Source organism: Pinus tabuliformis, chromosome 4_2 (assembly GCF_031772625.1).
Source record: "Pinus tabuliformis cultivar Carrire ecotype Pingquan chromosome 4_2, CPIR1, whole genome shotgun sequence".
Lineage (NCBI taxonomy): Eukaryota > Viridiplantae > Streptophyta > Pinopsida > Pinales > Pinaceae > Pinus > Pinus tabuliformis.
Genome location: NC_142304.1, coordinates 284,467,774 through 284,480,685, shown reverse-complemented (window position 1 = coordinate 284,480,685; position 12,912 = coordinate 284,467,774). Strand labels below are relative to the sequence as shown.

The following is a 12,912-nucleotide window of genomic DNA, read 5'->3' as shown; positions in this document are numbered from 1 at the left end:
GTGAATCACTACCATATTAGCAAAGGGGATCAAATTAATTGAAGGCATCACACAAGTAGAAATGAAGACCACTAGCAGTTGTTTAAGCAAGTATAGTCACACCAAATTCAACAAGGTAGGTCTCAGTTGTTTGAGTAATGTGTAACTACACCTAATGACACGAGCATAGGGCGCAATATTTGAGATGAAGAGTATTGTCACAATTGTCAATGGCATGACATTTTAGATGAAGAGCACTAACACAAGTTTGAATAAGTATACCTACATCTGCTTAAATTAACCTACGGCCTTGTCCACAAAGGCCCATATCCAAGAGTTACTTGTACCATTTGCAAGGAAGAGTTGCTAGCATAAGTTTAAGCAAAGGTTGCATATGATCATGGAAGCAACTCAAACTACTTAAAGGAGGACACTAGCCATCAAACAAAGAAAATGTGATCACATGTAAACATGAATCCTAATCTCCCTCCATATGCTACACTCACTAAAAATAATGCGATGAGAGAAATTCTCCATGGAGAATGACGCAATTCAAGAAAGGAATGCAAATAAGCCAACCAATCACCCATTTGGCCAATTTCGAATTTGAAAGGTCGAGAGTGAGAGTTTGAACAATCAATGGGGTGTGAAAACCCAACTAATTAGCATTTGAAGGGTCCCATGAGGAGTTCACAATCATTGCCATAAATTTTCCATCGATGGTCAATATGGGAATCTTGGTTGTTGTTCTTTTGGAGTTGATCTGAAAGTGAAGCAATAATGTTTAGAACTTAAGTTTACCATCCATGTCTAGACAATGTTTCACTTGAGTTCTTTCAAATAGTGATAGCAATTCAATCAACGCAGCAAGGAGGGAGAATAAACTAACTCAAACTCCAATAACTCATTCTTATTCTAAATAAAGATTGCATGCTAAGAAGGAGGAAGCAAACATTGTCCCAAACCCTAAGCTTTGTGCCCATTTTTCTTTGCTCCTTAATAAGGGCAAGTGTAGTATGTACTGACTACTTTCATTTTTGTTGAAAGCATCAATATAGCACAGTCAAGACCATTCCATTAATGGAGTTTTCCAAATGTGGACTCATCCAACATATCTATGTGTCAAGTTGTTGTTGGATGGAGGTGCATTTTAATTTATGTTATCTATGTTTCTTGCAATTAGATAATAGTAGCACAATTACCATTTTTCAAGCAATGATAAAAAATTATTTAAAGATCCATTATAACACGCTTTTTAGTAGGATACCAATTATTATTAGAATAAAATTGTATGTATAATATTAATATTCTAACATAATTTGACCAAACAATATAAGTGCCTTTTCTAGTATTTTTTTCCTTACATATAATAGTTGTCAATATATATTTTTATAAAAGGGTTTAAAGTTTGAATTTTGACCAAATCAAAAACAAAATGCCGAAGTATCCCAATACTTATACGAATTTCAAATCCACCATGAATTTTCTAGAAATTTAAACCAACATGGGGCTATTGAGAATGAATCAAAATGATAAGATATAAAATGTAGGTATTCAACATGTTTAAGGTGTATGTAGGTATTCATATACATTTGGAAAACAAAACAACTGTTACCCTTGTAAATTCATGATCCGACTAGGACTAGAGGGAACACAACACAAATACGCAAATTCATAAGGATACATCCAACATAGATAGCAATCGGTGGGCTAAACTAGGTTCATTTGGCAATGCAACCTAGTAAAAGAATGTGTCAAAGCCCTTGTATTTCGATCCCCATGTGGAACATCAAAGGGAAGATATTAGAAGCGACACATCCCTCACTCAATATTACCATTTATGAAAAATGACTATTTGTTACCAAAATTATCTTTCCTAAAAGACATACATGCACTTATTTCCTCCAAAAGTTATCAATTAATAGATTTAAAATCAATGTGTTCATAATATGGCATGGTATAAAGTTATAAACTTGACTCAAACCATACAGAAAACACAAATTCTAATGGATTAGTTGACCAATGCTATTAGCTTAAATTGCACCTTTAGAGTCCAATGACAAACTAAGAAGTCAAAGCAAATGAATTTGTCGTGATTAATAAACAAGTTGTAACATAGCCTTTCAATGCAAAGCTTTATCCTAAAATTGCAAGTATATCAAAGTATCTTTATATCCAAAGATGGAAACTATAGAGAAAATTACAAATTACAAGCAACACTTAAATGACTTATTCCACTTAACAACAAACTCCACTATCTTGCTAACAAAACTATATGACAAAACTCAAATTTACGGCACATGATGAGCACTTAATTGACAATCCTCTTACCTCAAACCTAGTGGTGCTCATTGACAATCCTCTTACCTCAAACCTATTGGTGCTCATTGACAATACTCTTACCTCACCAAGTACTTAACCTATTGGTGCTCATTGACAATCCTCTTAGCTTACCAAACATTTAACCTATTGGTGTTGATGGACAATCCTCCTACCTCATCGACAATCATCTTACCTCACCAACAATCATCTTACCTCACCAACAAGTTAGACAACATTGATGAATATATTTCAGAGTTGAGGCCTTGTTGGAAACAATCATCTTACCTCACCAACAAGTTAGACAACATTGATGAATATATTTCAGAGTTGAGGCCTTGTTGGAAACAATCATAATGATGCAAGAGACAAAATGAGATTTGATCAAGTAGCCACACATTCAAATGGAATCAAACCTAAGGTTCTATGTATAAACCTATTGGGACTCATTGACATCCTATTGGTGCTCATTGACAATCCTCCTACCTCGTCGACAATCTTCTTACCACACCAACAAGATGGACAATGTTGATGAATACATTTCAAAGTTAAGGCCTTGTTGGGAACAAGCATAATGATGCAAGAAACAAAATGAGATTGATCAAGTGGCCACACATTCAAATAAAATCAAACCTAAGGTTCTATGTTTAAACCTATTGGTGCTCATTGACAATCCTCCTACCTCATCGATAATCGTCTTACCTCACCAACAAGTTGGGCAGCATTGATGAATATATTTCAGAGTTAAGACCTTCTTGGGAACAAGCATAATGATGCAAGAAACAAAATAAGATTTGCTAAAGTAGCCACACATTCAAATGGAAACAAACCTAAGGTTTTATGTTTATAGATAAGAGTCAATTATGTAACACAATAGACAAAAACATGTCATGATGGTGGTGAAAACCCTAATCTGTATCAAGCTCAAATTGATGTAAATATTGCAAGTTGCACATATGGCAGATTAAGCTTAAGAAAAAATCAGCATTATTTTGGCAGTACTAGCACAAAACCAACGTTGAACCAATAATTATCGTTCCAAGCCCATGAGATATAGTCTAAACTGGAAGTAAATACTTAGTTGATACAGTACTATTTCTGCATAAAAATCATGCATCAACATGGTCCTGGTAAATGGTTGTATGCTTTAGCTCAAAAATTGAGATTGCAGCATACAGGTTGCATGGGAATTTACACACTGAAAATTTGAATTTGATCATAACACATTAAAGCGTATTTGGTATCTTCCCAAAATATAACTGGAACTCGGAGTCAAATGCTTTTTGGTTTTCTCACAATCAACAATGGGCTATACGTTACAACAGTAGGACTAACTGTCCAGCTTGGGTATTTGTCATTTTTACTTTCTTGTTATCTAATATCTTAGGGAATGTTTGTACTAGCTATCTTGGGTTCCATTGAGTTGAAGCCTATTTAACTAAGGTATGCTTTCTTTCTAGAACTTGACAAGCATTGTGTAAAAGATTGTGTTTAGTTTCAAGAATTCTCCACTTCAATTGGATGAGTAAGATGTTACTTGGCCGTCTTGTTACTTAAAATCATGCGTCAACATGGTCCTGGTAAATGGTTGTATGCTTTAGCTCAAAAATTAAGATTGCAGCATACAGGTTGCATGGGAATTTACACACTGAAAATTTGAATTTGATCATAACACATTAAAGCGTATTTGGTATCTTCCCAAAATATAACTGGAACTCGGAGTCAAATGCTTTTTGGTTTTCTCACAATCAACAATGGGCTATACGTTACAACAGTAGGACTAACTGTCCAGCTTGGGTATTTGTCATTTTTACTTTCTTGTTATCTAATATCTTAGGGAATGTTTGTACTAGCTATCTTGGGTTCCATTGAGTTGAAGCCTATTTAACTAAGGTATGCTTTCTTTCTAGAACTTGACAAGCATTGTGTCAAATATTGTGTTTAGTTTCAAGAATTCTCCACTTCAATTGGATGAGTAAGATGTTACTTGGCCGTCTTGTTACTTGATGCATATCTCCCAAGGCACACTAGAACATGGGCACCAAGGATTATGAGCCATCCATTAATCCAAAACTTTATCAATTCGAAAGCAAATCAAGCAAGGAGAAAAAAGGAGAGAAATTTTGAGCAGGATATAGTCAATGGCCATTAATGTTGATTATTGGCTAGAATAACCAAACAATGTTATATTATAAGAGATAGAATAAAACTAGAGCATGCTCAGCTATCCTAGAAAACTTGCATTTATAATATAAGAAAGAATTCCTCATTTAGTATTCTCAAGATCTTTAAGGTCTCTGGGAAATTTAAGATAGCAGATAAAGCATTTTGACACTCATTAAACTCAGCCATGCCCCGGCCCAAGACTGATGTCCTGTATGATATTCAAATATCAGTGAACAACATCCTATCTGTTACACTGCCTATAGTGCCAATAAGTCAACATAGAGGAAAACATCTGAACCTCAGCGTCCTGATTGACAAGGGGCCCAAAACGCTATAGTTAACTTAAAAGCCCACCAACAAACCTAAAAGTATGTCAGCGTGGAACAAGGTCTAATGTGTTCAAAACAAATTTAACAATATCGTCAGACATATGAACAGGGTAACCTTGAGCCATGAAAGAAATGAGATGTAAGCACTCCGGAATAGTTACAAAACAATGGGAAAACAACAAACTTAAAAGCACTTTATCCATTTGAGGACCACGACCAGGACAAAAATCCTACCATTCATTAAGAAAAACAATAACTATTACAGGGAAGCGAAAGTAGCTAAGTACCGTGCATACCTTTGACGCTTCAACCCATTTGTTTTCTATGAATTCGAGATGGGGCCGCAATTTGTCATGATTAAATACCATCTCTTCTTTTGTCTGCAAGAAGTATATTATATACTGTTGATTGTCAAGGACCTTCGTGACCACACCCACCCACCACCCATCATTCTCATAAGCATCAACTTCCTCATACAGAGTATACTTATCTGTACTCTGCTCTGGCGGGTTTGGCCTTATATGACGGCTATCCACTTTCTCCCTCAGTTGTTTTGTCTCATCTTCATCGCTCACAAGGTCCCTGTACTCCACTATGAACCCTGCCCCCTGCTTTTCCACAAAACTTGCACAGAACCAGGCCCCTCTGTACCCCTCTTCATCACTGGACACCTCTACCAGGTCACCCTTGTTCAACTTCATTTTTTCCTCCTCACTAAACACTGCAAAATCTAGCTGTGCTCCCACTCGTACAAATTCCTCCCTTAATTCTTCACCTGACCAGCTTCCAAACTCAGGCCTCATGAAACACTAGCCATCTACTCCTCCATGCATATGTTATTCAGCCCATCGATCCTTCAGTTGAAAGAGTCAATATATCAACCTGGGAATTATGCCATGATTGCTATAATTCATGGAGGAGGAAGGAAAAGTCTTGTCGATCCCGAGACTGCAATGTGTAACATTTATTGCAGCGTTAGGGCGCGTGGTGCATTTCGAACTGTAATGAAATTGTTAAAATGTCCACATTGGGACATGAACAAAATGAATATTGGGGATTGGATGGAAAGGAGGCAGGGCATCAACCTTCTTCGTCCACATTAAATTGCGGTGTATCCGAGGGAACTAGCAGTACAAGCACTGCAGTTTGGTACGTGTGTGAGATTTTCGTCATAATTACACTCAGCAACGGGCGCCTTAAAATAATAGGAATGCATGGAATGATAGAATAAATTTCAATCGTTTCATGCTCATGGTATATAATTATTTATTTCAATGGTTCTATGCTCATGGTACGATAAATTTTAACGGTTCAATTATGCCACATAATGTTCACTTTTCTATGCGACATAAGTAAAAAACGCACTTACTTGAAGTTTGTGACGAAATAACAATATTATAAAATTCACTTTATAATACTCACTTTTCAACATGATAAGAAAGTTATCCAGTGAGGATGATTCCTTGTGATGGCCAAATACAAAAATTATATGGCCTCCAACAAAGAAAATCTGACCATGTTAAAATCTATTCATTAAATGTATAGTTGGAATAACCTAGCAACTATTTGTATTTTCAATGCATCCAGTTTTTCAGCCATCCTTTATTATATCTTTAGTGAATGGAAACCATCATCTATTCAGTGCTAACCTTCACTAATGAAAAACCCATTTCAAACCTTAAGCCTCTAACAATAAAGACCCCACTCTCAACTTTGGAAAAATACATCTCTTTCTAAGTAATCTTTTATTATGGTTGGTTTTAATGTAGCGATGCTATGTATTGGTCTAATCTTCTTATCTTTATCTTTAACTTAGGGTTTTAATGTGATAATGCTATGTATGTGGTCCAACCTAATATTTTATTATGGTGATGCCTATGTATTTGATCTAACCTTCTCATCATAAAGACCTTATTATTTATCTTTAAATAATCGTTTTAATGTGGTAATGTTATATATGTGGTTTAACCTTCTCATCACAAAGACCTTATTCTTTATTTTTCTCCTCACAAAGAGCTTATCCTTTATCTTTTAACTTGTGGTTTGAACGACGCTATGTATGTGGTCTAACCTTCTCATCATAAAGACCTTATTCTTTATTTTTAACTTTAGTAGGGTAATACTATTTATTTGGTCTTAAAAAAAATAGAAATATCAAAATAATTAAAGAGTTGTATATTAGTAATTTAGTAGCATTCATCATGTATAATAATATTGATTATAATTAATAGATAATTATAGTGAATGGAGAGTTAATGGATTAATGATCGAGGCATATTAATTAGTTGGTTCATCAATTTTTAAATAAATTATAATTTAGTGGATGAAGGCTAATATGGTTAGTAGCATTAATGATGGATGATTGTATTTGACCATAGTTTATCATGTTTAACTATAAACAACCATAATAGTTAAAAAGTTAATGGGTTATTGATTAGGGCACATTAGTTGGTTGGTTGATCAATGCTTAGGGGAATTGTAATTTAGTGCATCAATGGTTAGAGAATCTGTTGTTTAATGGGATGATGATGAGACGGTTAGTAGATTAATGGTTGGAGTTATTGACAAGAGAGTTACTAGATTAGTTGTGAGGGTTATGATGGGTTCAAACATTTTTTGAGAACATCTTTATTAGTATATTTAAATAATTTTATGGTTTAACATATATAAATCGCATGGAAAATTATTTGTATAAGACATTGTCAAATATAAGATTATATTTATGTTTTTAACTGTAAAAACATATTTTAAGGATTTATGGGTTAGTGAATCACGTATTAGTGGGTTAGAAGTGTTAATCATCAATAAGCATATTTTTCCATAGTGTTGAGAAATCTAGGGCAGTAGAATAAGGATGATTTCTATTCAATGATAATTTTTTGTGATATACTTTTACTTTGCTTAGTTAGCTTCTTCTTTCGCTTGTTATTATTAGCATTTTTCTTCATCAAACAGCTACCAAACCGTAAAGAAAAGTAAGACAAAGGACATAAGATATAGGCGATCAGCTAGGGCCAAAACCTCTCCAACTTGAGAGGAAAACCCATAAGAATTCTTCTTCTTATAAAATCTTCAATTCATGAATTCCAAGACCTAGACCCTTGACCAAAAACTCCTCCAAGACCAAGTCAAACCTTGCTTCAAGTCAAATGCAATTTCTTCTTGATGTTGCAGTAATTTCTCCTTCTTCTTTAACTCTTGGCCCTGCAACCCTAGTCTGAAATCTTTTGGCCTTCCTTCCTGCAATTCTCGGCCTCCTGCGGTTGAATGTACTTTTCACATGTGTGATAAGATTAGGGCACCTTTGGCCCTTCTTCTCCTTTGCTTGGCTTGAGCTAGCCTCCTTGTGACTTAGGCCTTCAATATAAACTCCTTCCTTGTCTCATTTTGACTTCCTTGGAATGATTGTACTCTGTATTTGCTGCAGTGAGATAAAACCTAGTATCCTCCCACATGTGTACAGAAAATAGCCCAAAACAGATCCAAACTTCTTGGTCTTCTCTTTCTTCTTCTTCTCTTATCCAAGAGGCTTCCTATTCACACTTCTTTTCTATACTTGTGAGCTTAATAAATGAATGCTTGAGTGAGGTCGAGTCCTCCTATATATAGGCTTCTCTTCCATGCTTTTAGGTCAACTTCTCTTTATCCTAGACCGACATATCATCTTGTGTAGGCAGATTGCTTCTTTTGAAGGTTGACTTGCTTGTAGCACTTTGACAAGGTCTTGGAGGGTCTTTTGAATTGACTTTGACTCAAATAATTTTTCTTACAATATGTAACATGCCCAAATGGGTCATTCATAAATGATAATGACTCACAAGCCCTAGAAGCTCTCAATGGGTGCTTGACCTATAAAATAAATTTCTTTGGGCATGAAACTCGTGTCTTAAAGCATTAATAACAAAATTATTTTTCTCATTACATCAAATACATAAAATCATGATTGCATATATCATTATGAAGACCAAACCTATTTACATATTTCAACAATCCCTCTTAACTAGGGAGGTATTCATAATCCACACAAGGTACTTGGACATTCTCAAGCTTAATAATTCTCATGAGAAGAGTCGGATTGGTAACCCATTTGTATAACATCATATCATCTAGCATTGTCACATAGCAAGGCCTTGACTAGCAGCTCTATCTCTCCACAAGATCATAGCACAATGTTGGCAAGACTAACGATTTATAGACGGCATCATCATTGTCTCTCAAGGAGCATACCCTACCAAGTGTTCACAGGGTATGTCCTTGTAGGACTATTCTTATCTTGGATTCCCAATCCTTGAAGAATATTGGTCCTCTATGACTACTCTTATCTTGGATGCCCTACCACATCCTCAAAGAGTATCAGATGCTAGATGCTTACCCAATCCTCCATTCTTTCTTCCCAAGTGAAGACAAGAATGATGTGTCTATCTCTCCCTCTCAACTATGGAGGATATACCCATTCCTATGAAGGAATGTACCCATTCCTATAAAAGGAATGTACCCATGCTCCCTCTTAACTTAGGGACTTGCTTCCAAGTTTCTTTTTAATCATAAACTTGCTTCCAAGCTCCCTCTTAACTAGGTACTTGTTTCTAGCAACAACTCTTTCTTCATTGGTGGAGATTATGGGACCTTTAGCTGCTTGTAGCACTCCTCCATTTGATGTCATGAATTTCATCTTCAATATTATGGAGCCTTCATTTTTTTGGGACTTCTTTGCAGGGCACCAGTCATCCATCACTTTCCTTCTCAAATTATGTTAGTCATGTCATCCTTTCTTTCATCGAAAAGTGATCCATTAGACCATAAATGGATTTTCCTCATACAACTACCTTTTTCCACATCATGTATCGTTGAGGATCTTCCATCCTTCCACGTGAGTATCAGTTATAGATGACATCCACAACTATCTTCCGGTAGCCCTATATTAGCCCCTCTAGACATGTTCAAAAATAAAAAATGAACATCAAATCAAAATTACCTTTTATGATGGCCCTTCATCATGACATCTTGCTTCTAGAAACATCAACATCCTACATACATATTGACACATGTCCAAAATATTCGGTGTCAAGGGTCTCTGTTCTTTCCAGATTTCATCAGAGTCTTCATACTTTTTTCCATGGAGATGTCATGGTCAATTCTCCTAGTTAACGGATGTTGATTTTCTTTTTTTTATGTGATCATAGTTGCATTTTTATTGATCTCTTCATTCTTCACATATTGTTTCCCAAGAACATTCCATCCATAGTTCCTTGATTTTTTCAACCACCTCATATTCCATACAAGGACATATTATGTTGATTTCATCTAATATGTGAACCATGCCTTCATGCATTTCTAGAAGAGAATTGTTTCCTATGATCATACTCATGAGGTAGAGTATCTATCACTTTTATCTGCAACTATATGATGACATGACCTAACTTATCAAACATATGCATGCATACCTATTTCCTTCTTTTGGTAATCTAGACTTCCTCCACCAGCTTCCTTTCCTTGATTGAAAGAAATTCAACCATCGCGACATGTTGCATTCCTTTGTCATCATAACATCATTCTTCCAAATAGTGAATCCCATCCAAGGTGGTATTCTTAGCGAGACACTTGCTTCTTCCAAGAGATGAACCTTATAATGAAGATTCCTTTGGAGGATCTTGAATATCTTATTCCTACAAATGCTCCTTTCCAACGATGTATGATGAGATCTATACTAGATAACTTCCTTCTCCCCATAAGTGTTACTTATACTTCTAATGAGGTTACCAAGAGCTACTTTTTCCTATGGTGACTGCTACAAGTATGTAGACTTTTACTTCAACTATCTTTCAAGCTCCTTGTATTGATGACATGATCTCTTGCTTCAATTGCATGCTTATGATGACGCCTTCTTAATAAGATGCATCCTATCACTCTTTAACCATGGCAAAGGTCTTTCATCTTATATTTTCCCTTGATATCCATCTACATCATGGATAATGTCTAAGGGTCCATATATTTCCCTTCTTCCATCATGCTTCTCAAAGGATTAGCCCATCCATCTTTTACTTCTTGTACCTGCAATATTAATTAACAAGTACCCCAAGCAAACAATACAATACCAAAACATGATGTCAAGTTATCTTTCTAGGGTTTATATGCATCAGGAAGTAATCCTAGGGTTTTTCAAACCCTATATTATGTCACACTAGGGTTTATCCCATGCCCTGGAATCCTAACAACCCTAGAAGTCAAATCATATGGAACGAGTACCTTAAGATTAGGGGTTTTAAATACTAGGGTTTCTTATGAGCCATCTACAATTCAAAACACGAACCCTAGAGCCAAAATTTCAACCCTACAACATCTTATGATGGACCCTTAAAAATAATAATAATAAAATATCATACATACCTTATGAATATTTACCTGTGATGCCATGGTTCCTTCACAAAGGTATCTTTGTTGTCCATTTTGTTATCTTTCATACTTTCTTTTATTGCTCTTTTGATGGGGACCTACTGCTCCACGAGTTCCTTTAAGACATAGAATGATTGTCGCTCCTTTCTACTACCTTGATGGTTATATGACTTATGTGCAACAAAACTTCGTAATTTGGGGATTTTTTGTTACACTTATTTTTTATGCTTTTAGGTCCTTGGATTGATTACTTTACTAAAAATATATAGATGATTACCAGTCCTTTTGAATGATTGATCGTGTTATAAGAATGAATGTATGGTTGGTGCCTAAATTACTCGGCGCCACATAGATTTGTTTGGGATATGCAATCAACGATAGGAGTACAAATTTTCTTTAATGATCTCCTTGAGGAGTTTGATGATGCCCAAGAATTTGGTTTTGTGGTTTCCGCTTCTTGAGAAGATGAAGATAGTCATTTTCTTTTACTGCATAGATGTTCGCTTTTCTTTCCAAAGGACTCATATTGCTTTGAATATTTAAATTAGGTGTTCGCCCCTTTGAGACAATGATATAGTGTTCTTCAAAAATTATTCCTTTATGCATATGGCCCAAAAACTTTTCTTAAAGAGAGTTCAGTTCATTTCAATATTTTGAGAAAGATTCTTAGGACGGAGATATAATTCATTGTAATTTCTTCATTATTTTGAGGTCAAAACTCAAGAATCCAGATTTTGATCAAACCTTGATGATGACGACAATGATAAGCTTTGATTTGCAGATTTATTTTATTTGAGCAGAAGTAGGGTCTCTTGAGGTATCCTTTAAGCAAGGTTCCCAAGAATGCTTCAAATTTTTGAACAAACTAGGGTTTTTGAGATCTTCTCTAGTGACTTCCTTCAAGATGATGATGTAATCATTGTCTTTTGGAGATGAGAGGATATTATTAATGATTGATTCCCTTGATGATCTTCTTGAACTTTGAATTCCAAGACCTAGACCCTTGACCAAAAACTCCTCCAAGACCAAGTCAAACCTTGCTTCATGTCAAATACAATTTCTTCTTGATGTCACTGCAATTTCTCCTTCTTCTTTAACTCTCGGCCCTGCAACCCTAGTCTGAAATCTTTCTGCCTTCCTTCCTACAATTCTCGGCCTCCTATAGTTGACTGTACTTTTCACATGTGTGACAAGATTAGGGCACCTTTGGCCCTTCTTCTCATTCACTTGGATTGAGCTAGCCTCCTTGTGACTTTGGCCTTCAAGATAAAATCTTTCCTTGAATAAAATCTTTCCTTGTCTCGTTTTGGCTTCCTTGGGATGATTGTACTTCATATTTTTTGTAGTGAGATAAACCCTAGTATCCTCACACGTGTGTACAAAAATACCCCAGAATAGATCCAAACTTCTCAGTGTTCTCTTTCTTCTTCTTCGCTTTTCCAAGAGGCTTCCTATTCACACTTCTTTTCTTGAATTGTGAGCTTAATGAATGAATTCTTGAGTGAGGTCGAGTCCTCCTATATATAGGCTTCTCTTCCATGCTTTTAGGTCGACTTCTTTTCATCCTAGGCTGACATATTATCTTGTGTAGGCAGATTGCTTCTTTTGAAGGCTGACTTGCTTGTAGCACCTTGACAAGGTCTTGGAGGGTCTTTTGACTTGACTTTGACTCAAATAAGTTTTCTTACAGTATGTAACATGTCTAAATGGGTCATTCATACATGAC

General features: G+C 35.6%; 1 protein-coding gene across 2 annotated transcripts in view; it reads right to left on the bottom strand.

The window, feature by feature from the left end:
- LOC149169109 (uncharacterized) overlaps positions 1-6,010 on the bottom strand; it is an 80,095-nt gene extending 74,085 nt beyond the window's left edge. The window contains exon 1 of one of the 2 annotated variants that reach the window (XM_089428564.1): positions 5,081-6,010. In XM_089428564.1, coding sequence (XP_089284690.1) covers positions 5,081-5,596 — 516 coding nt within the window. In that variant the 5' untranslated portion in view covers positions 5,597-6,010. The remainder of the gene's footprint in view (positions 1-5,080) is intronic. The other variant, XM_089428565.1, reaches the window with a different exon arrangement.
- Positions 6,011-12,912: the final 6,902 nt, after the last annotated feature.